This window comes from Cyanistes caeruleus, chromosome 3 (assembly GCF_971803275.1).
Source record: "Cyanistes caeruleus chromosome 3, bCyaCae1.hap1.1, whole genome shotgun sequence".
NCBI lineage: Eukaryota > Metazoa > Chordata > Aves > Passeriformes > Paridae > Cyanistes > Cyanistes caeruleus.
In genome coordinates this window covers 93,261,772-93,287,013 of record NC_141703.1, presented here as the reverse complement: position 1 = coordinate 93,287,013, position 25,242 = coordinate 93,261,772, and the positions used below count along the sequence as shown (strand labels likewise).

The following is a 25,242-nucleotide window of genomic DNA, read 5'->3' as shown; positions in this document are numbered from 1 at the left end:
CAGAATTATTTGTGAAATACAAATACCAAAACTTCTGATTGAACATGGACCCTCAAATGAGTGTTGTGAAATTTGGTGAAGATTCAATTACTTATTTTACCTGAGACACTGTCTCAAGATGTGTTCCAAAAAGTCACTTACGTAAGTGTTTCCTAAAATCTTAGATTGTATTTGTTTGAGATGTGTTTAATTTGGGTCTTATTTAGTCTAGTTGCTCAGTGAGACAAACATGAGGAAACTATGATATCTATGCATTTATGATGTTGTCCTTCTTTCCCCTTTAGGATTTCTTGTCCAGTTCAAGCCAGAGATGCTGAAATACTGGTTTTGTTTCTTGCAAAGGAACTTCACGGAGGACAGGGACACTGTTGGCGCCTCTATTGAAGGTGGCATCTGAGTGCATACTAAGGTGTTCTAAGCAGAATAATCTTTTGTGTAGATGATAGTTCATGGTTATTTTACCCTTTTTTAATCCCTGATGTCACTGTTACTCGATGAGAGGTATTAGGTATCTAGACTTTTTTAGGTGATTTTGCAAAACATGAAAGTAATGTTCTGAGGTTTGCTCTCCTGGATTTAGAACAAACAAGAAACTAGCCTTGAAATCTTGCAGACATTTGAGTGATGCCATGCAGATCTGGTCTGTAAAATTCACAGTAATTGATACATAACTGTCTGGAACCTTTGTGCAGCATTCTAAGTCTTCTCATTTGCTTTAAATGAAGCAGCTCTGTTTGACTCTACATGATACATTTCACCATATTCCTGCCCCATTTATGGCATTTCCTGTAGGGCTGAAATGAGACCACACATAGTATTTGTAGCCCAAAAGTGCGGTCTCTTAGGCATTGCTGGAGTACTTCATAGGGAGTTACATTAAAAGTTTGTCATAAATAGCAGAATAAAGACAGATGTTTGATATGCAGTGAGATATCTTTTTAATATTTATTATGCTGAGTCAGACTGAAAGTGATTGAAGGAAAGCATCGGAAATTAGAAATGATAGAGAACTAAACAAAAGCAAAATTTGGAAAGTAAGTCTGAACTGTAAATAATAAAGCTGATATTCCTTCTGGCCTTGCAGGAAAGCAGATAGCTTCATACTAGTGACACAGTCATATCTGTTCTGAGATAGTATTCTTCTTCATCTTGTTCACACAGAAGTACTCATCAGCAGTTTCCACACAAACTTCTTTGGAATTTACCTCTGAAATTACGTTTTTAAGCAAGGTTTCTTTGTTACAGATTTTTCTTTTCACAGATTTCTAAGACAGAATTCTCTTTCAAATAGGAAATAACTTGTTTCTCATCATACTGTTCTTCTAACCAGAGATTCTGCCCTATCTGAAGTCATTGTGTGCTTCATTCTTAAGCTCCCCTTTGTTCTCTGTGTCTTTATATTTTAATGAAAATTCTTTCTAATGTGTGACTCAGATATGTCTTTGAACTATTTCCAGCTTTGTTGTTGAAAGCTGCACAGATCTTCTCATAATGACAAAATTTAGCAAACAAGAGGAAAACATTAAAATCATGAGCAGGTAAGCCCATGGAGAGAAGAGCTGGTCCAACTGGAAATAATCAAATCTGAAGAGAGTTTCTAGCATCTCAGTGCCACAAAGCATTGGGCACTTTGGGTCTGTGACGCTGATGTAATAGGTTTTGTGTTCAAAACTTAGGAGAAAATACTGGGAGTTCGACTCTGGTAAAACCAGAGTTGATCACATACTTAAGGGTTTTAAATAAAATTTTAAGATTTTGTTTCAACATGTTGCCCTACACTTACAGAAAAAATAAGGAGAGACTTTGGGACTTTGTTGCTTGCCTAGACTCTGTGGTATAGGGAATTTGTTTTGAAACCACATTGTGGCTTTCAGCACATGGGGTTTGCTTTGCTTTGAGGTTTTCTTTGTTTTTGAGGCAAAGAAAATCTTAGTAAGAGAACTGTCTCCCCAGAGATAACTGCATCAACACTTTTAATCTCTAGAATTATGCTGCTTTGTAGAATGTCAGACTGCTTCAAGGTCGACAAATTTACTTTGTCTGAGGCATTATCCTATGAAGACCTACAAAAATATTAGGTGAAAGGTGAAGGGAAAGTGTCAGCCACTTGAACATTTCCAATCCCTACTTTTTCACAAAGCCTGTTAATATTAGTCTTCCAGTTAAAGCTTTGTAGGATGGTACAGAGAAAAGTGAGCAAATAGCACAACTGAGCCTTGAATATACAAGTTAAAATAAACGCACGAGTACACAATTACAGCCATGGGCAAAATATCAGTCTTGGCACTTCTCACCACATGTAGGTAGTACAAAATGCAAATCCAGAAATCTTGTTTTAGTCGCCAGAAAAGGTCTTCAGAGACGAAAATGAGAGAAATATTTTCTTTCGAAGAAAATAAGATGTGACTCAGAAAACAATATTTTGGTCATATCTGACATTAACAGAAGCTGATAAGCAAAAATTAATTCAGCAGTAGTCTCAGAAAAAATACTCTCTGTACGAGCAGTAAACAAAGCACCAAACAAACACATAACTTGGCAATGGTTGGAATGTGTGAAGACGTGCTCAGCGCTGTGCAAGAGAGGATAGCAAACTTGCCAAGCCAAATTTAAACTAAACAGTGGCCTAACTATCGCTCTGCCAGGGAAAGCCAAACTGCAATGCCAAGGAAAATATAAAGGTTAAAATATCAGGGAATATAGCAATTACTGAGAAATATGTTTTGATTGATGGATATGTATATTTACAGTTAAACTTGCTGAACAAGTGGCAAGCGATGCCCTCACTAGATCTACAGACAAAACAATTGCTAGTGGAAGAGCATGCATGTGATTTTGGCTTTTCTCTAGCAAAACTGCAGAAAAATCTAATGTTTTGGAAACAAACCAAGTAACATCTTCTGGATAAGTTACTCCAAGAATTAGACTGCTTGTGTCATTCAGTGCAGCAGAGCTTGATTGAATTTTATTTGAAGAAAAAAATCCTACAATAAGCTGTATTTCTAAAGTAATAGAAGAAAATGGTAAATAGACGGAATCCTTGTACTGAAGTACATAAAACCAAGGAACCAGCTGACCAGTGCCTCAATCCCTGGCAAGGTAATGGAGCACCTCACTCTGGAGACATCTCTATTCACATGGATGAAAAGAAGATCAGGAGAAGTCAACATGGATTCACTAAAGGTAAATCATGCTTCACCAACCTGATTGTGTTCTACAGTGAAGCCTTGAGATGAGGATGAGGGGGGAGCAGGGGATATTGTCCACTTTGACTTCAGCAAGGCTTTTGACACTCTCTCACAGCATCCTCAGAGGCAAACGCAGGGAGTGTGGACTGGATGAGGGCACAGTGGGGTGGATTGAACTGGATGAACAGCACAATCCAGAGGGTTGTAATCAGTGGCACAGGGTCTAATTGGCGATCACTAGTGGTGTCCCCCAGTACTGGGCCTAGTATTGTTTAACTTCGTCGTAAATGTCTTGGGTGAAGGGACAGAGGCCTCCTCAGCAAGTTCACTGATAACACAAAGCTGGAAGGAGCTCAGGAGTGGCCAGCACTCCAGAGGGCTGTGTAGACCTTGACAGGTTGGAGTAATGGGCAGAAAGTCCTCACAAAAAAAGCCCATGTTTGGAGCTCTTGTCACTGTAATGTATTGGCTGCCCAGCAGAAGAGTTTGAGAACCAAAAAAAAATTTGTATCCTCAATCCAACAGAAGTAGGGGTAAATATCAGTGAAGTTTCCCCTGACCTAATTTCCAGGCAGAAGTCAGAGAGAAACTGTGAGTAGGCAAAGAAGTGGCACAAGCTTTACTATTGTTCACACTCATTCTTCTGCCTGGAGAAAAGAGAAGCTTCATCTTCTCATACGTCCCAAATGGACTGAGTATCCAATATAGTTTTGCTTATGAAGATAGTGAAACCTTCAATATGTCTTATGTCAGAAAGTTCAGGAGCTGATTGCAACACATATCAGAGCTGTTCAGAATGACAAGAATGCCTTCAGGCAGTGATGGATGCTGCTTGCTGTGCAAATATACAGTGATAGAAATCAGGGACTTGATGTCCAGTGGGATATACATGGATAGGAACAAGATGCAAAATGAGACAAAATACACAAGTTCCAAACATACAGTGGAGTGAGGTGGGAAGGGTGAGTATCTGGACTGTGAGAAAATGCACTGAAGTAGAACATAGCCATTTTAACTAGGGCTATCTGGAGTTGACCTACTCTTTGCTGTCCAGCCGAGAAGGCCACACTCCCTACATTAATTTATCCAATTTATCATTGCAGATCTTTTTTTCTGCTAACTATTCAAACATTCTTATGGCAGACAGTTTCTTGGTGTGCTGGGAACTGGGTGAACTCCTGAACTCCCAAGTGATGACTGGCATCCATGGAGTGATAAGACATTTCATCAGGCACAGCGTGTTATCTCTTTCCACCACCTCACAACCAGCAGCATTCTAATCATACATTAGCACTTAAAATCATAAATACACTGTGTCCTTCAGTGCAGTCCTAAATTTTCTCTAAGTACTATGTCTGATATAAGAAACAGGCAAGAGGGCAAGACAGAGGTTGAAAATTTCCTATACCTGTAACCAAAAGGCTATGTGAAGTCATAATCAAAATGCCTCACCTGAATTATTTGGTGAATACAAAAGGTAGCTTGACTGAAAATTGAGTTCTCTGTGGGGCTGGGGGCTTCTGGTGTTGGCAGTTCCTTGCTGTATCTCAAGGCACAAGGAACTAAGTTCTTCAGCTTTCAGAGCACAGCAGCATCCAGCCCTCACCAAGCCTGTTGTTGGGCACAGAGGTACGGGATTTGATCCGATAACCTTTGTCATGTAAGGGAGGACTTCCACTGGGACTGCAAATGTGGTCATTTACCTGCTACAAGCACAAAGCCTGAAGAGAAGTAATACAGACAGCATGCCTTCATCTAGGGGCTGGTCAGACAGGAAAAAACCACAAACCTACTTGGTGACCACAGTGACCAGCCCAGAGCATTGTGTACCAGAAGAACAAATCACAGAGCCGTCTCCTTTCTTCTTCCTGAAGGGTGGAGCTCTTTTCCCTCTCCTGATATTTTTTCCTTGTCTTTTTTTTCCTCAAAACACTTTTTAATATACCAAATATTAAAGTCAGAAAACAACGATTTCCAAAGCAACAGAGGTGCTGAGCCACATAACAAAACAAGGTGGCAGTAATGAATGTTGATTCAGATGTGTATAGATCTCTAGGAAGAGAAGTTCTGAAGGGCCTGTGGAAGGATATCCACTGTGTGAAGTACAGCATTTGAACTTGAGCTTGTTATTTCAAACTGTGATTGTGGAAATAGCGAAGAGGAGTTTCTAGGGTACTTTAATCAATGTAAGCTTAATTGTATCTCTCCATGTAGGTTAACAAAATCCTGGTCTGATGAACTGCAGAGGGAATCCAGGAATGCTTAAAAGCTTGCTGTCATGGTTCCACTTGCCATATGCAGCATTGGTTGATGTCAAGAAAAGAGAGCAGCTAAACCTTTGCTATCCAGTGTTTCTTCTAGTAAGTCTGTAGCAGTAACCTTGAGCTCATGGCCAGCCTTCAGAAGGGCTACAGAAAAGCTGATAGTGAATCATCACAGTAGTATCTTCAGGAATGATTTCACATGTCCTGTAGAAGTAGCAACACCACCTAAAATTTAGCCCATTATTGACTTATTCTTTATATACTCAGATATCAAACATAGGAGATATTCGTCGGTACACTTGATGCATCCTAATTTAGCAACCTGAATAATGGAGCAGAGGTAGTGTAATATCCATCCTCTTTCTTTCAGGAAGTCTCTAATTGCCCTGCCTCTTAAAAGTGGAAGACTCAGAGCTCCCAAGTGCTCTCTGATTTTAACAGGAACAACTGCTGTTATGAATGGAAGTGTTCAGTATAAAAGCACTGTGTCTTTTATAAAAGTTTCTGTGTCTCTTGCTACCTGAGGCTGAAGAGAGTTATCAACATGAGTCTCCAAGCTATTTATGACATTGTGGGTGAAAATGGTAGGTTGGGACAAAAGGCAGGAGAGAGATATGAGTTGGCAAGTGCAGAAGCAGGAAAACTTGTAGCAATTGAAAAAAGGAAAATGAAGCCTCAACAGTGGGCAAATGAGAAACTAAAGCAGACAGTGCACAGCAGACTACACAGTAGATAGGCAGCACTGGAATATACTGGCAGAGCTGAGTGAGGATAGTGGTCTAGAGTTGTCAGGGTTAAAATGTACTTGCAAAGGTGGAATAAGAATTTCATGTGCTGATTGGTATTATACATTCCCCACCCAGGCCATCCCTTCTTCTGTCCCCCATGAGGATCTATGAACACACCTCTGTTTACATTAGCTTTACAATCAGAAAAGAAAAAAGAGTACCATTTTGTTCTTTTGAGAACTGCCCATTAATTTAAACAACAGACTTCAAAACACTGACTCATCAAACCAAGTATTTTAGTGGGTTTCCAAGTCTGGATTAGTAGCATTGCATCTTGGTGTCACTGGTATGAATTTGTGTCATGGGTCTTTCAGCTTTGTCTCTTAGCAGGGGTTCCTGTTAAATGTGCACAAGCATTTATGTTAGTCATTCTTTTTCAGGGAACTCAGAGACATTCCAGGAACTTGTTTTGGATACCAGACTGTATGTCCAGACTGTATGTTCGTCTCTGTGTGAGGGGGTGTTCACTGATCTCCTGTTGGGTGAAGCAGCCAAACTTGGTGGATCTCACAGGCTAAATCAGCTTGAAGGGGTGTCAGTATTGAAAGAAGACACCTTTATTCAACCTGTACCCACCTACTTTATCTTTTAAATGGGAAATGTCACCAGGGCTCTAAACTGAAAGCAGCTGTCTCAGGGTGCTCAGCTGATCATGTAATCCTGGCTTTTGCTATAGAAAATGCTCAATGTGTTTCCAAGGAGATGCACTTGTCCCTGGTTTGTATCGACAGCAATGTCCCCAGGTGGTGATGGCAGCAGGTTCCATGCCAGGACATGCTGTGTTTCTGATTTCTATGGCCAAGGGACATTGACTGCAGTCTTGACAACCTTTTTGGAGTCATGGCCCCCTTGCCCTGACAGTTGCAGTGGGTTATGTGAGTTCCACCAAAGCCAAACAGTTCCAGGAGGACACAAGAACCTCTCTGTTCCTGAGCAAGTCTCTCACGTGGCCAGTCGGCTGCTTGTTCTACAGCAAAAGGGCAGAACAAACAAGGAAATGTGTGCTTCTGAAGGCCTCAGCATAAGAGTGTCACTAACACTTGGGAGAAGAAGGCTGGGAAAATCTTGATGTTCCCAGAGACAGCAGAAGAAGGCAGCTGGGGACTGTCTCACCCACAGTGACTGCACAACAATGAGACACCTGCACCCCATCTCTCTTCTGTGGATTGCATTTCCTCTCTCCATGGCTTGTGGAAGGAATGTGTGAAGGGATGCAACTCTGGGTTTTGTGTGAAATGAACGGACCTTGTGTGGTTACAGATCCTCGTGAGGGCTGGATGAAGGCGGCTGTGACGGTGGCAAGGCAGCCTGCTGGGGTGCTGTGGCTCTTCTCTAGCACATGGCCCACAGTGTTTACCCCATATTCAGCAATGCTGATAAGGAAGAAGCTGCTGCTCCCTCAGCATATCATGTTACTCTCCTGCTTCAATTCCCTATCATTTCCTGACTCCTGTCAGCTCTGCCCCCGTTCCCTCCAGCAGGTTATACACGCAGACCATGAAGTCCTCTCCTTCATGGGAAGAGTGCAAGAAAGTGTGCAGAAGGGGAACATTATATGGAGAAATTACTTCAGAGGGGAAGGTCCCCCCACAGTCAGTTCAGGTGACAGTGCCTTCTGAGACTGCTGTGAGAAAACAGTGACAGTGAAATCTTGAGAGAGGTGGCCTTCACCTTTATCACCTGACGGAGGTGTGTGACTGTAGACAAAAGCAGGCACTGACTTTGAGAGGGTGCTGTAGGCTGGAGCCATCCAGCTTCACTATTCAAAAGCGACACCATCAAGATGAGACCAGCACACAGCAGTGGTGAAACTCAAGGAAATGTATACCAGACACCCTCAAACCAGGAGGCACTTTTAGAACTTGTTTTTGGGCTGACTTAGAAACTGGAAATAATCATCATCATCATCATCATCATCATCGCAACAATAATAATGTTTTTCCTCATTAAAGATTGATTGGACTTTATCAACACTAAAATGTGTGCAGACCTTCCATTTGTGACAATATTTAGCAAGACTTACTCTATTACTGTATTAACTCTGTAACTGATTATTGTCACCAGAAATCATGTGGCAGTCTTAGATTTACTTTTCTTCCTCCAAACAGGTAATGTGGAGTTTGCTTCTCTTTAGAACTGATTTTCTTTTCTAATTCTGACTACCCTAACAGCCTGTATCCTTCAGTCTCCAGTCTCCTAGTCTATGGAGGGGCAGATCCTTTAGGGAATCTCTAATGCTCATGGTATTGCCAGAAAGCTTCCTCTGCTTCTCATAGGAAAACCCCTTGGCCTGGACAGCAAAAGCACCATTGATTCTGCTGGTGCTGAACAGAGATCTCTTCTTGAGGCTGGTGGCTGTGTATTTCATTAGAGGAAGCACAGCCTCTAGGAGATGAAGGACAGCCCACCTTCTATGAGAACATCTGACATCTTGAACTTCATTGGGTAAGCCTTGTTAAAACCGTGGATTCCTTACAAATTTCTACTCCACTTCAACTGAAGACTCTTCCCAAATACTGTTTTTCAACAAGAAGCCCAAGAGTATGAAGTTCTACCATCCAAGGGCCAGCAGGTTTGGTGGTACATGCCAAGGGAACTTTTTTCAGCAGAGCCAGTTTATCTGAAGAAACGGCCCCTCAACAGTATAGATTATTGCCCCACACAAGTGACCTGAGGCTCAAAGTTAGTTTATTTTGCCTGCAGTTTTGGACAGACAGTAGTGTGAGTCTGATGAGATGACGTCCAACACTCTTACGTGCTGTCTCCTGCTGCTAGTGAGAGTGGAGCTCAAACAGGTAACATACAAAACTCACATGATGGGTGGAATCTGAGAATTAATTTTATTTCCCTAAACAGTACTAGAAATGCCCTCAATCCCAGTGCATTTGTTGTAACACAGTAAGAACATGATTAGCATTTAATACTATTTAATAAATAGGCTGATTAACTTAGGCAACAGTAATCAGTACTTGCACAGATTAACAATGTTGACCAGTCAGTGGTGAGAAACAACCATGAGAATATGATATATCAACTCTGAGTTGCATTTTAAGGTTGAATTTGGGCATCCTTTCCTAGTACCCTGAAGAAGTCTTCTTCCAAAGAAGACTTGAAGATATCTTCCAATGAAGATATATTTGGCTATGACAGGAGTCTCTATTTCTTTATTTTGTGTTCTTTCTTTGTTTTGTTTATTTTGTGTTGCTGAACAGGGGGCAAAAAACTAATCTGTTATTTGGGGTGCTGTGAGAATGGGAAGAATGGAATTAATTTTTGATCTGAAACTTTATAATGTCTTTTTTGATTAGGTTTATAAATCAGCCAGGCTTTGGAGGAACAAGATTGTCTGTTTTCAAATCCAAATTATTCTGATAAATCCAAATCAGAGTAGGTACTTTTGGTGACAATTCCTCTGGACCTGGGGACCCCAGGCATCCTGTAAAGCAGCTGCAGAGGTTCCTCACAACTCCCTCTCTGTCTCCAATTAAGAACTGGGCCAGCCAAGTACCTGTCAGGGGTGGGGTTTACTCTAACAGGGTGTGGCTCAGCCAGACCCCCCATGGTGTTTCAAAGCCTGCCTTCTTTGTTGCACTTCTCTCAAGCCCTGTGTCCATAGAGCCTTTGATCACAGCACATCTGTCCTCCAGCATCCTCTTTCTGCAAACTTACATTCTTAAGGTCAAACATTTGCCAGCAACAGTTCACACGTGTAGCAGCCCTGAGCACAAACTCAGGCTGGGTGGAGAATGGATCAGGAGGAGCCCTGAGAAGGACCTGGGGCCATTGGTGGACAGGAAGCTCAAAATGACCCATCAATGAGCACCCAGGGCCCCAAATGCCAACTGCATCCTGGGCTGCATCCAAAGCAGGTGGATGTGGTGAGCAGGATGAGGCAGGATTCTAATCCTCTGCTCTGATCTGGTGAGACCCCACATGAGGTGTTGCATCCAGCATAAGAATGATGTGAACCTGCTGGAGAGAGGCCAGGGGAGGGACATGAAGATGACCTGGGGGCAGGAGCAACCCTTGTATGAAGATGGGGTGCTGGTGCTGTTCATCATGGGGGATAAAAAGGCTCCAGGGAGATCTTATAGCAGCCTTCCAGTGCCTAAAGGGGGCTACAAGACAACTGGAAAGGGACTTTTACAAGGGCTTGTAGTGACAGGACAAGGGGGAATGGCTTTTAAATTAAAACGAGTAGGTTTGGATTAGATATTAGGAAGAAATCCTTTACTGTGAGGGCGCTGAGGCACTGAGACAGGTTTTCCCAGAGATGTTGTGGATGCCCTATTCATGGAAGCATTCGATCTGAGACTGGATGGCATTTGAAGCAACCTGTTTGAGTGGAAGGTGTCCCTGCCCATGGCAGGGGTTTCAAACAATTCTTAAGGTCCCTCCCAACCCAAACTATTCTATGACTCTATGATTCTGTATGATTTGGCATTATGACTGGAATAAAGGAGTAATTACTGAAGGGGGTTTCCAAGGGCAGAAGCTTTTCAGCTCCACCCCAGCCCCTCTGAGGTAGTTCAAGACAAGGAGCAGCTGGGTGAGTGGTGTGCTCAAGTGGTTCCCCCCCCCCCCTCTCCTACTGCCAGCACATGGCCCATCACTGGGGCTGTGGTGGGCAGGAAATTTCAGGAAATTCAGTAATTGTAATGAGATTTACCCAGTCCTGCTGTCTCGTTTGCCCTGTATCACAGGCACCCAGGATGTACTGTATCTTGAAAACTTGCTTGGCAAGGAGTGATGGCAGCTGCACTGGGGCAGGTCTCAGCAGAAGGCAGCCCCATAAACGACTTGCTGATGACCTTTGATTTAACTACCAATGTGTAGCAAGCAAATATTTAAACCCATGCCATTCAGAAGGGAAGCACAGCTTTAGCATAGGGAACTCATGCTGCTATGATAGCCCTGGGCTATACCCAGGAAGGGGCAAGCAGCCCTCTTCCCCTGCCCTTCCACTCCAGCAGAGCAGCCTGCCCTGCCCATCATGCCCACACCAGGGAAGGGGCAGATGCTCAGACCCAGACAAGTCGGGTGGCTGCTGTACCAAGGAAGGCAGGAGTTTTAAAGCTGTTTCAAGCCCAAAGACAAAATAACTGTGGCCATTCCTCCTGCCCTCATCGCCTGTGACCCCATACAAGCAGAGGCTGTGTGAAGGGGAGGCCACCTCTGGATCTGGCTGCCTGCTGTGACCAGAGCCCCAGGGGGCTGGACCCAGCTGCTGGGCTTCTACCGTGGTTGGTGCCCACATACTGCCTAGTCTTCAAGGAATCTATTGGTGTAAGTCAGGTGCAGCAACAGGCCAAGAGGGTGTTTATCCCTCAGAGTGGTGCCGAATTAGCTCTTTTGGTCAGTTTATAATTAGGCACTTGCACTTAACAGTATTCTGTCTGTTGGATTTTTATAGTTTTGTCTTTTCTTTTTTAAACACGAAAATAATCAGTCTTAAAATAAAATAATTTAAAAAAAAATATCTTGGGAAGTAATCTATAAAAGGAGAAAACCCTTGCCAAGGGAATGCCACAGCAGCGAGCCCAAGCCACAGAAAGCCCGGTTGAAGGCTTCACTTTGCCGCAGCTTCTCAGAGGTTAACCAGGGTCTGTAAGCAAACAGCTTAAAGAAGGAGCCCGGCTTAGAGCCTGGGTCTTGGGCTGTCCCACAGCCTACCAGCCTAATGCCCTTCCAGCAGCCCCTCCCTCCCAAAGGCGATGCTGGGCAAACAGAGGCAGCCCTCGCCCTCTCCTCAGCCAGCGAGGACGGGACGGAGCGGGCGGCTCGGGGGCATCGCGGCAGAGGGAGTTTCGCTCCAGACGGGCGCAGAGCCATGTGTATATAAAGCCTGGGGCAGCAGCCCGGGAGGATTGTTTAGCACAACCACACCTCGGCTCGCCTGGCGAGGCACTGCCGGAGGCTGAACCCCGACGTAGCCGGCTGTGGGAGCGAGCTGCCCATGGGCCCCCGCCTGCTGCTGACACTGATGCTGCTCCAGGCAGGTGAGTACCAGCTCCCGGCCCCTCTGCCCTGCCCTGCCTCCCCCTGTCCAGGGACAGCCTCTCCCTTGCCATCAGCTTCGCGTGCTTCGTGCCAGGAGCTCCGTGTCATTTGGCCAAGGGAGGGAAAAAAGTGTCGCTAGACAATCCTCAGCTTCCAGAGAGGGACTGTGTAAGTGAGCTGCCTGCCTGCCTCACTTCCCAGCCCCAGCTAGGCTTTGCATAAACTGTATAAACACAGGTCTTTTTCTTTTTTGATAGTTTTATGCTACAGAGTTGTTAGTGTCCATGTGTCATAGAAATACCTTCTTTTTATTCCAGTGGTCATGGAGTGAGCAGTTTTCGATGCATCTGAATTTAAAATAATTTTAATAATAATAATTTTTAAAAAAATCTGTTTATAAAAGCCATAAATGACTGCTAACATAAAGCCCCCTACACACAGAGGCAACAAAAAGTTAAACTGGCACATCTGAGGTTATACCTGCAATAGAGGTTGAAAAGGAAAAAAACAACCCCCTGCCTTCATTTACAGCAAAGGCTGCCAGTTTAAGCAGGAAATAGTGTTAAGTTGTCAGATTCACCTCTGCTCACCTCTCTGCAGGAAGGTTCTTCTCTAAGGTGCTCCATTAGTAGTTTAATGATTGGACACACTGCTAACAGGACATTTGGCTAGGAGCAGGCTGCTGTGGAGACTCAGACTTTTTCAAGGCTTTCCTGGCTGTGTTGGCTCAGCTGCCTAGCATAGAGAAAGCAATTTCAGTTCTTGGTCAAGTTATTAGCTGTGCACCTGAATATTAAAAATGTACTTGCTGGGGCTGACCTCTCAGCTGCAGCAGCGTGCTGCTGGCTCTAAACCCAGACAGCTTTCAAAGAACAGGAACATCAGAGGCTGCCTGGATGCCTCTTGCAGAACACACAGCCCTAAGCACACTAATTGAGTCTTTTGGACTCAATTTCCTTTGGGGCGTTCTCTCCACTTTCATAGCAGCTCTGCACTGTAATTACAGTTCCTTGATCCCCAGAGATATCCCCAAAAGAAGAATGGCCTTTCTTCTTCTGGGTGAGGTACAGTTACCTTACACCAACCTCAACCATTTTCAGCCAGTGACCAACAGACCAAGCCCAGCAGTCCTGGCTTAAGAGGCCAGTGAAAGACAGCTAAAAAAAATTTCAATCTGTTTGTCAGAAGGCTGGAATTCCTACAAAGAAGTTTTTGTCTCCACTGGAACATTTTCAGGGTCTGCAAACTGCAACAGATTGAAAAAGCATTATTTTTACCCCCAAACCCAAAGCAGCCCACTACTTGTGATTTCCCCTGAGACCTAAGCCCCCTTCTAACTCTGGAGCCTTGCTGTTTAGACAAGGAAAATAAGTGGTCTCTTTAGTTCTCAATAAAACCATCCAATGTGTTTTTAACATGAAACCTGAACACTCAAGTAGTGTTTAGGTGAGCGGCCGCTTACTTTTTCAGGAATGTGCATTTAATCCCTGAGGAATGCCAGGAAGCAGAGAGAGGCTGTGCTGGGATGGCCTGAGGTGTCGATCCCTGAGGTGAAAATGGTGGCACCCGCTCCTGCTGGGGGGGTCAGGCTGGGAGAGGGAGCAAAGCCCTGCCTTGTCCTTCATGGGGAGAGACCCTCCTTGTCTGCACTGGCATTCGGATCGGGCTCGGAGGGCAAGCTAGCCCGGGAGATGCGGGAAGAGGCCCAAGCAAAGGGATTAGAGGCTAGGTTTTAAAAGGAAAGCAACTGTTTTAATAATAGTATTGAGTCCTTGGGTGGTTTAGGGGATTAATTAGCCCGTGTTTGCACAACACTTTGAAGAGGTCAAGCGTGCTGCAATAGCCAGGAGCAGGTGGCAAAGCAACTTCAGTGGCAAGTTCCCAGCTCCCAGGCATCACCTCCCTCTCCATCCAAGCATGCTGGAAAGTCCCCCTGTTTGATTTTGGAGTGGCTGTGCATGGGTGGGATGAGCAGATGAGCCAGGCTTTTGGGATGAGGATTTTGATCCTACCGATAAAGCAGCACAAAGTGCACTTGGTCCTTCACAGCAAATTCAGGCATGAAATGCTCCAAATTTGTCACTATAGCATGATAAGCAGCAACGTTTGCAACTGAGCATCACAGTGGTTTGAGTATTTGGGGCAGGGTACCCTCGATTTCCATAAATCACAAGACTGTTAGAAAGACTTGTAACTCAAAAATCCCCAGACTGGTTAGCGTGGCCATCCACACACTCCAGGTGACACAGAGCTCCTTTCTTCTTTTTACCCCAAATTAGTGCAGCCCATCTGTTATTACTTAGGTGGAACTTAATAACAGAAGCAGATCCAAGTGTTGCCAGCACTTCCAGAGTCTCAAAAGAAAGCAGCTATACATACATCTTGGTTAATGGAGGCATTTTGTCCTTGACAAAGTATGTAATCCACAGGGTCAGGGCTGTAGCTGTCCCTCCATGCAGATTAATAAGACTATCAGTATGTTTTGCCACCTGGAAAATGGGTTGAAAGATCTTGAATAGTAGGGGAAACGTGGATAAGGCAAGAAATCTTGAGCAACATAGAAACTTCATTTCTTTCCACAGAGCTCTGGTTAGGTCTGGTTGCCTGGCTGTGCTCTGCTGCTTCATGTCCCAGTCAGGACCATAGCATAGTTGGAAAACCGTCCCAGGTTTGGGACTCTGGAGTGCAGTGAAGCCCAGGTGGCCCTGCATAGTGCTGGCACAGACCCTGCAAAGCTTAACAGCTTGGGCTCCGTCATGTGCAAGACCAGGCACGCTGCTCCTGGGCACGGTACAGCTGCAATCACACAGTAGTACATCAGAACTAATAAGTCCTGCTTGAACTGAGCTCCTGTGGAAGAAATAGTATGCTTGGGTATTTCTGCACCCACCTTTTGATTATCTCAGGCAAAGCTCCCTGCACAGTACCCTCTGCCAGCTGAATGTCATGACCAGTTAGATTGCCAGGGCTGCACCCAGCCAACCAGTCAAAATCAAAACCATCTCCCTTTAAGGACTGTAGGAAAATCGGTAGCAGGAATGTTTAATCCTTGTGTGTAACTGTGTCCTGTCTTTGCAGTTTGGAAAGGTGTTCTGGGAAAGTCTCATTCACTGCACACTCGAGGAATCATTGAACTGGCTGGAGCAATAACGTGTGGCACGGGACGGTCTCCCTTGGCATACATTGGCTATGGGTGCTACTGTGGACTGGGAGGAAGAGGTTGGCCTAGAGATAAAACAGACTGGTAAGAGAAACCTCAGCTATGTGTCCAGAAGCAGTGCAGATCTCTCTACTTTTTTCTGTTTGTGCTACTGTGACTCCACTGACTCATTTGCTGCCCTGTGGTCAGGGAACTTCATGTATATGAACATACAGGGGATTTGTGAGTGACTTGTGTATCACTTGGGATCTGAATGAGGGTTTAACCTCCTTCTGGATGACACCAAAGCTCTTAGGACCTTGTACTATGTGGGGTAGAGGGCAAAGGAGAAACCAGGATGTAGCTGAATTTTTTTCCATAGAGATCACACCCTACCTGACAAAAGGATTGTAATCCAAGGTATTTGGAGGGTTATTTCACCCAGATCCTATAAATGGAAGTGATGGAACTATCACTGTTTATCCTCTTGAAGAAATCTGTATTGTTGCAAGGAATAATCCAACCTGTTGCCTTCATTGGCTGTTAGTTTTCACTGAATCAAGGTAGAATAATAAGGGAGAGCGTAGTGTTATTTTCCCTTTTCTTTGTTAGTGTGGAAGATGTTAGGCTTGTTATTCCCAACCAGTGTCGGAGGTATTGCAATCAAAGCCTTCTTTCCTGTACTGTGCAGTGAGCATAAAGAGAGTAAACGAGAGTAAAGCTGAGGATAGCAGACTCTTGTGTGCTCTGAGCCTGGTACTTGCAATCTGACAGGTTTGAAATATCAAAGTCAAAGCACACAAGTCTATCTACAGTCAACAAACCAGGTGCTACTAGTTACCAAGCTCTGCTTTTAGCAGGGGTGAAGGTAGTCTGCAGCTCACTGGGAAGGAAACTGAGCCTTCCAGAATACTTTGCTGCTGGAGACATTGCAGGTTGCTACAAAACCAGATTTTGCTAAATTAGAATGACAGAAAAAAGGTGGGGGTGGGGGGAAGGAAGAAAAGATGTCAAGGTTAAAGATCTCTGTGGGCATGAAAGAGAAGTTGTCTGTCCCTTAAGACTAATGGAGCTGTCTTCATTAATGCAGCAAGATGTTTCACTCCCAAAGCCCTCTCACCGTGTCCCTTTATTTGTCTGTGAAATATTTAATTTATGAAACAGTCAATATGAGCCTCACAAATGGTGAGTAACTGCAGTAATATCTCTTGACCTTCTTATCACAGTGCTTATCCACAGCAGTGTATGTAAGGTGTTTAATTATTTTTGCTATCCTTTAACAAATTTCATAATAAAGCCTTGAAAGTAAAACATGACTTCACTAATTTGGAGTACTGCTTTTATTGGAGTAGAGCAGAAGCTGAGCAGAGTGACCTAAAAGATGTTTTCCATAGAGGCTGAGTGACAAAACTCAAACTTGTGACCCTGGGAGATGCAGGGGGAGTCAGCACTCCTGAAAAGGAGAGAGTAAAATATGGCCACATGTTCATCAGCCAGTATTTCTGCTATTGTTTAAATTCCACAGAGGATTTTAGGATTTTATCCTAAAAGCAGAAAATGAGACTTTGCAAGTGAAAATACCTCAAAATATCAGATAGTTTGTAAAAGGGAAGCTTGATCATCTAAGTACATTCACTATCATTCCTTAGCTGCAATGCTTGGCTACTGTAGAGAAACTTGTAAGTTTTATTTAGGTTCTTAGCTAGGAAGAATCAGCAATGCCACACTAGATTTAGCCCTAAAATTTTCCATTTCTGTCTGTTAGAGAAATACTGGTGTCTGTTACTAAGAACTACTGCAATGATTAGTGTGGTTGAGTACCCCACACCTGTCAAAGTGACCACATTATTTTCCATATTTGCCATTCTAAAAAAGAGAGTGGTAAAACTACTGGCTGTGAGTGACAAATACTGTTTGAAATTATTCACTGCCTTGACCTTCTAGGTTTGTTACAGACACCCTTACAAAAGGAGTAATTTTCCTGTGTGTAATTCAGTCAATCTGTCTAGACAGGGCTAGAGTGCTTCTAAGCACCTCTCTTTTATGTGCAAAAGGAAAAAAAGCCATTGAGTGGGTAATCCTTTTATAAGGTTTGTTCCACATACTGACTTTGATGTGGTGTTGTCAGTAATTACCTTCTCCCTTTTGTTCCACTCTCACAGTTCCATCACTTCAAGGCATAATGACATTTCTTCCACATAGAGTCAATAGGTTTGTTTCTCCTTCTTTCTGTTCTCCTGGATTGCTGCAGCACCTGTGATATAAAGTAGGACCTGAGGGTGCTCAGCACTTCCCTGAAAACCTCAGGAAAGGCAGGGTGCCTCTATGACTGATCTAAGCTACAGGATCATTAAGGTTGGAAAAGACCTCTAAGATCATTGTGTCCAACTATTAAATCCTGGCAAACCCACAGGGAAGCGTAAGATTTCCCCCTCTGTCGCAACGTTAAAGCAAAAGGAAAAGACACACAGCAGTGAGGGTGCTGTTGATGTGACAAACACAACGTGACAAATTCTTACCTTCTTGGCATTTGCTCAACAGCAGGGGTCTGGCCAGCTGATCCCTGCGGACCAGCCGGAGCTGTCTGTAGCCATTAGGGCTATCTGTAGCCATTAGGGCTGTCTCGTAGCCCAGGCGTGATGAGCAGGCTGTTTCCCACCCAGTTGTGTTTGTTTGCCATGGCTGATGAGCGGTGCTGTGCCGTGGTGCTGGCTGCCTCTGTTTGTGTTGGTGGAAGCGAATGTTAGCAGGTTATTAAAAGCTTAGCACCACTCTGACCCGGGTGCAGCAAAGGGCATTTCCAGACTGGAGGGGCCCGGCGGCAAAGGACAACAATAGGATTACTTAGTCTTCGTTCCTTGGCAGTTCTTTCAGATGTTTGTAAAATAGAAGCCGAAAGTCTTCTTGCTTTGTGCTGGGGTAAAGTACCTGTCACCCTGCTGCAGCTGTGGGGATCATCAGGAGGAATTCCTGTAAGGGGAAGCAGAATTGGGCCCCAAATCCTGTGGTCCTGCAGAGTTTATGCACCTTGCCCTGGTTTTGCCAAGCCAGATAAGGAGCGGTGAGTTCTCAAGCTAGTTAAAACACCATTTGCTTGTGCTAATTCAGTGCTCATTTGCTTGTTTTTGTCTGATTCACAGAACGTCTTTTGCCCTCTACAGTATCTGTCCTCACTTCTCCTCTCTTTCTTTTTGCTCCCTCTGGCTCTCCATAAAGATTGCCCATAAAGAGCAATTTCTTTCCCTGGGCACAGAGGCTCCTAACATCTTCCTTTGCCCCTGTGCCTTCACATTGTTCTTCTTCCCTCCACTCCCCCATCACTGACACCAACTTTACCAATTTGGCTACTGACTCACTTCCCAGACCTCACAAACCTTTGGTTTCTATAGCTGGCACTCTCCTCAGCTCAGGCTGATTTGTGGCTCTCCACCACCGCCTCCAGTGCTCAGTGCTCCATATATGAGACACTAGTGATGGGCCTGCTCTGCAACTTGTCATTCCCCTGAGGATGGGTTAAGCTTTGCTGGAGCTTCAGGATTTTTATGTAAAATCAGCCTGCCTCATTTTTTCCCAGTTAGTTTCTACTCTCTGTAGAGTCACAGTGATCTTGCAGAGATGCTTTCTGGAAATTCAGAAGATCACTTCTCTCAGGCTCCAGCCTCTGACCTTGCATCCTTGCTGAAACAACCTTTGTTATTCAGCAGAGAACTAAGTGCTGAATCTTTCCTCAGTGAAATTTGAGTCCCTAAACTACCAGAATAAAATTCAAGTGAGGTCAAGTTTTCTGTAAACTCAGAAATAATTGACAGTGAGAATTATCTCAGACTAGTCCATAGGACAGATGTCATCAGCTGAACTAGTCATCCTCATTCCCTCTCTGGTCAGTGAAGCACAATTGCACTTTCAAATCTGATGCTTTTCACCTTATGTTAGATCCCTGCAGCATGAAAATATGAACTATGGTGCAGATGTGCATAGAGGAAAGATAGGTGAATATCTTAGATTTAGCTGTTTTTTTAAGGTTCTTAAGTTAACTGGTATAAAATTTCACCATTGAGACTGATTAATCTGTAGCCTGCCCTCAGAACCTTTATGGGCCAAGAAGCACAGGTGAACTGAAGAGAGGAAGATTCTTGGTGATATTGAGGAAGGCAAGAAACATCCCAATTCAAAGATTTGGGATGGGTCTAAGCCTAAGCCAGTGAGCTACAACAGCACAATTTATAGGAACACTTCTGCTCCCTTTCAGCCAGATTACCATGTCTTGACCACACATGTTTTCATGAGGGCAAAAGCTCAGAGGAAGAAGCACAGTGGTCATGGGAGCAAATATGGCATTAAGGAGCTCCTGAGACATGTGAGGTTCCCCAGAAATGCCAGGATACTTGCTTAATCAACAGATGATTTACTGACAGGCCGGAGTGAACATTGCTGCCATGAGCTGCGTGTGAGCAAAGCACCCCCAGAGTCTGTGCCAACAGGCAGAATGCAGGAGGACACCCAAACTCCCTCTTTTTATGTCTCCAGGTGCTGCCACAGGCACGACTGCTGCTACGACACGGCAGAAAAGGAAGGCTGCAACCCCAAGGTGCAGCGCTACCAGTGGGTGTGTGAGCAGAACACCGTGCGGTGCGGTAAGGAAAGGCTGGCTCCTGTGGCGTGGGTTTCCCTCCCTCCCTCCCTCCCTCCCTCCCTCCCTCCCTCCCTCCCTCCCTCCCTCCCTCCCTCCCTCCCTCCTCGGCAGGTACCAGGCTGAACAAACTGCTTTAGGGGTCCCAGAGGTAGATTTGTGTTTGCCAGGCTGGTTTCAAAGCTGCTTTAGGTACTGTCCGCTCTCTTCCAAGCTCCCTGCCCATTCCTTGCCAGGAGCTGGGAGGAAAGCTGGAGCCCCAGCACAACCCATTCCAGGTAACCTGAGATCTCCCCAGGCTGAAGAGCAGGAGTGGGGGCCATGGAGCCCCCAAGCCATCTTAGTTTGGCAGAGATGCAGGTAACTCTCTGGAGACTTTCTGCTCACTGGCATTAAGTATGTCCATTCCCACAACTGTGGGTCTTCTTTCCATTGCAATTCTGGCCCTCCCTCCAGCAGGACTGTCCACTTTTCTACTACCCTTAAGCACTTCTGGAGAAGAGCCAGGGTATTTAGCATCTCTGCAAGACAGGTTAAATAGGATGCCAGCCTGCACCTCTGCCCTGTGTGGGGCTCCAGCCTGAAGTCCTGGGGCTCCCAGCAGAGATTTTGACCCATGCAGAATCAAATGCTCTCGAGTGCTTCAGGCAGACAGCAAGTGTGGGCTGTGCTCAGCTCTACAGCTGGTACTCAGTCAAGAAGGTTTGAATTGCACAGTCACAGCCCATCAGTGTCTCGCACAGTTTGTTTTGACATGCACCAGATGACTTGAGTCTTAGAATTTGTCACTTGTATTTCTAAGTCTCCAGAAAGCTCCTGGTGGTAAAATCCATTGTAGAACACTTTGAAAGTTTGAAAAGAAATGGTGAAAGTAAAACTTATCCCCATAACCATCAAAGTTACTTGCTAGAACATTAAAAGTCTATTTCTACCTTATCAGAAAACCATATTCTACTGGTACAATCCTCAGCCTCACTGGCAGCTGAAGATGTGCCAGCAGATAGGAGATGTGACACACCACATCTGCAGTTACTCTTTTCCACGATTCAGAACAATCTATTAAATACAAAGTGCTGGCAAAGGAATGTGTCACTTTAATGTACAACCATTCTCCCTCCAGCCTACCCATATTTGATATTTTTGCTAGTTGATCAATATTTTCTGCTAGTCATTTCTCAGGAAAAAAAAGTTCTGTTTCTCTTTGCTGTGAAGAAACATTCCAAGTTGCAGATATGAGATGTATCATTGAGTCCATTGGAATGGACACAGGAGTGCAGTGGACTGCAGTTGCTCTGACTTGGCTAACAAGCATGAGTTAAACAAATTTCATTAATTCCTTAACTGATGTCTAGGCAAGACCTGATGCATCCATCAGCTTTTCTCCACAAGCCCTCAGCAAGCTTCCCTCCCCCTGATAGCCCCAGTGAGGAGGAACAATAGAAATGTGTTTTGAAGGCAAATCTCCTACCCCAGGCCACAGTATGGCAGGTCTTACTGGGATTTGAAGGTATAATGTCTGATCCCATTCAAACAAAAGAGATGAAGAATTAAATTTTCAGGCATGCTTGCTGAGCTCAGGGTAATAATATCCAGAAGTGTTAGAAGCAGAAGTGTTTGCACTGTCATTCCAATGCAGTGGGAATTAGATGCCTGCTGCCTGACACTGTATCATAAATACAGACATTTTCATGTAAAAGTAGAAACTCATTGGCATTTCTCCTCTTTTTGCTACCATTAGGTAGTTTTGTTTGTGGAATGAAAAAAACTGGCAAAACCATATTCTTCAGTCTAGCTATTACCTGTAGGTAAATTTCATTCAACAGATATCTGGAATATAGAAAAGGCTGTTAGTTGTGGGGTCTGTTCAGAAAAATCATTCCTGTCTAATAGAAATGTTACAAAGCCAGACTTTTGTACTCACATTTGATGAACAGCATAGGAAGAGCTCAAGGAGCAGAGGGTCAAGCAGAGTATCAGGCAAGCTAAGAAAAAAGTGGCCTTAAGTCCTCATTGACCCTTAGAACACTTTTACCAATAAATATGAGATTATTCAGACCAGCTTAGGAAACATGGGCTTTTCTTATTTTTCAGATACAGGGCTGATCCATCCAAGTCCAGTGAAATCTGGAAAAATTCCTATACTTGTTGCAGTTAGTTTTGGAGTGAAGCCTATGTGCACTGGTACATTAAACTGCCTACTGCAGGGTTTTGTGGCTGTTAGATAACCCATGGCAGCAGCCTCAAATAAATGAGGTGCTTACTGTGCTTTGAAATAATATTAACCCAATAGCTGCATTTAAACCACCTGGAGATGAGATGAGATTCATTAACCCAAACTCAGTCATTTGCAATGTAGCCTTCTAAGCTAGCGGCTTTGATGCTATTTATGGTCATGTAGTCATATAGTTGCATTCTGTATAGTTCTATGAATGACTTTGATCACTTTGTTAGCTGCTGGCTCATAAAAATCAGGTACCTGGCCCTGCTGCAAAGCTCCTTGGCTCCTGTGCTGTGATCAGAGAGATACAACAGCAACTGATACAGCAAGAGTGAAGGATGCCTGCTCGGTGCTCTGATGCCCTCAGGTTTCTCAATATCCCTCTGGGAGTCTCCTCCTTTCAAAGTAGTGTTTTTTCCTTTTGAAATCAGTCTGTTTTGCAGAGGGAGGAGTTAGAAGGGAAATTCACCGACTGAGGAACCGAGGAATATTTTTACCTCAGGCTAAGATAAAATAATTTTCCTTTTTAGCTTTGACTGCTGGATTAAACCCTCATAGTTCACACAGTTCTAGAAGCAGGGAGTGCTCTGTGCTGAGCAGATTTTTATAAGCATTGCCAATTTACATTTAGCTGCTACTTTCTGATGCTCTTTGTCACAGTAAAGGTCAAACCTGTGGCCAGAGAGAGGGCAGGGGAGGGTCAGATCCACTCACAACACAGTATGTTGGTCTTGCTGCCACAGCCTTTGACCCCTAAGGGCTGCTTTTTTAGGGAATTTTTCTTCCTAAAACTGTTTCTTGTCTTGGATACAGAACCTCTCATCCTCGGCTCACATTTTCTTTTGCAGATAACCTGACAGACCGATGTGAAAAAATGGTGTGCCTGTGTGACCAAGAAGCAGCCAAGTGCTGGGGAGCAGCACCATACAATCCACACTTCATCCTCTGGCCAGACTTTTTATGTGGACAGACTCATCCCACCTGCCACGTCACATATGGGGGGCCAGAATAGTCTTTATACAACCTTTCTTCTAACAATTTGAACCTGAAGGTTGTGGAATAAAATTTTTCCTTGTTTTTCAGATCTAACAGTGGTGTGAGAGAATTTCTATCAGGGCAGGAATTATGGGGAGAAACAGAACAGCAAGGTGTGGGGTGGAGTTGCCCTCTCTGTGAGACACACTTGGAATGTATCGAGCTCTGCCTTTGGGTAGACAACAAGCATGTCAAGAGCTCAAATATTAGGAATAAAGGGCAGACTGATAGGGGTAACACTGTTGGGGATGTTTGCTACAGGCCACCCAAGCAGGAGAAAGTGGATGAGGCCTTCTACAGCCAGCGTGAAGCAGCCTCACAGTCACAGGCCCCAATTCTGGTGGGGGACTTTTAACTACCCTGACACCCACTGGACAAACAACAGGTGACAAAAGTGATTAAGGGACTGGAGAGTCTCCTATGAGGAAAGGCTGAGGGAGCTGGGTCTGTTCAGCCTTGAGAAGAGATGACTGAGAGGGGACCTCATCAGTGTCTGTGAATAACTGAAGTGAGGGTGTCAGGAAGATGGATCCAGGCTCTTCTTGGTGGTGCCAAGCAATGGAACAAGAAGGGACTGAGTAGAAACTAATAGACAAGGAGTTCCACCTGAACAGGAGGAAAAATTTTACTGTGCAGGTGACTGAGTACCGGAACAGGTTGCTCAGAGAGATTTTGGAGTCTCCCTCACTGGAGATATTCCAGACCTGTCTGGACACAACCCTGTGCTCTGGGATGATCCTGCTTGAGCAGGGAGGTTGACCCAGATGACCCATCATGGCCCCTTCCAACCTACCTTTGCTGAAGCAAAGAGAAGATCCTTCTCTGATCATGATCAAGATCTGCCTTTGCAGAAACAGAGGGCTTGGTCTGTGGTGCAGTGAGAACACATCTCCTGTCACTAAATAGTGCTGCTGCTCTTTTTTTCTTTTCTTTTTTTTTTTTTTTTTTTTTTTTTTTTTTTTTTTTTTTCATGTCATGGGTAGTTTGGATTGGAAGGAGCCTTAAAGATCATAGTTCCAATCCCTGTGCAATGAGCAGAGACACCTTTAACCAGACCAGGTTGCTTAGAGCCCAGTTCTCTTATCCCTTATGCTCCTGCATCACAGCACTGGAGACAGTTCTGAGCTGTGTTCAAGGGTAAGCAGAGTTACACTGGGCTATTGCAGTTGCAAGGTCAGCAAGGATTTCTGACTTCTACTTACTAGCAGGCATACCCACACTTTGCAAAAGAATACACTCACTACTCCACAAACTTCAGAGATGATATGCTGCTCTCTGATAAAAATAGAAGATAGTCTCCTATGCTGGCATGTCCCCCAGTCACTGCCTGCCTGGGAATCAATTATTATCACATCAGGAAACAATAGCTGTGGAGAACATCAGTCATGTCAAGCAAATCTTTCATCTCTCCTTCTTTTTCTTTAAAAGGGTATTAGAGACTTATATTCAAATGTTACATTTCCCTCTGGCAAGAGAAACCAAAATCCCATTCTTTCAGCCAGGAGTAGCTGTGTAGGAGTGGGCCTTCTTTGCATCTTTGTTGCAAGCCTTTAGACTGGAGCAAGCCAACAGGACAGGAGCCTCTTTGGCAGGAGGCACAGGCAGATGGGAGCCACGCCTGCATCCCCAGAAGCAACGCTTGTGATTTTCTCGGGTAGGTGCTAGCACTACGTGGGCACCTGGAGCACCTGGCTAGGCTGGGCTCCTTCTGTCTTTGCTGAAGCTCACCTGACAAACTTTGAGCTGCACCTTTAAAATAAGAACTAACGGCACAGAAAGACTCAGGGTGCGTCGTCAGAGTCTAAATTCAGAGATATGTGGCCAAACTAAATGGAGTTTTGGCACGTGATAATACAGATTTCTACACAAAAAGCTGCTTTGCTCCTTACTGCAGGAGGATGGTGAATATGCCACTGGAGCTGTCAAAGCTGCAGGAAAAAGAAGCTTGCTAATAAAAATAAAAATGCCAAAGTCAGCATG

At 44.4% G+C, this 25,242-nt stretch overlaps 1 protein-coding gene across 2 annotated transcripts; it reads left to right on the top strand.

The window, feature by feature from the left end:
• The first annotated feature begins 284 nt into the window (after window positions 1–284).
• On the top strand, window positions 285–23,316 carry LOC111939398 (phospholipase A2-like). Of its 2 annotated transcripts, XM_086882939.1 has the most exons (7): window positions 285–409; window positions 1,458–1,538; window positions 6,621–9,035; window positions 9,549–12,239; window positions 15,319–15,484; window positions 19,907–20,013; window positions 23,076–23,316. In XM_086882939.1, exons 4-7 carry the CDS (start codon window positions 12,197–12,199, stop codon window positions 23,237–23,239), a joined length of 480 nt encoding a protein of 159 aa, XP_086739065.1. In that variant the 5' UTR covers window positions 285–409; window positions 1,458–1,538; window positions 6,621–9,035; window positions 9,549–12,196; the 3' UTR covers window positions 23,240–23,316. The 2 variants fall into 2 exon arrangements, with proteins under 2 accessions (XP_086739065.1, XP_086739064.1); XM_086882938.1 differs by lacking the exons at window positions 285–409; window positions 1,458–1,538; window positions 6,621–9,035; window positions 9,549–12,239 and adding an exon at window positions 18,245–18,440.
• The last annotated feature ends 1,926 nt before the right edge of the window (window positions 23,317–25,242 follow it).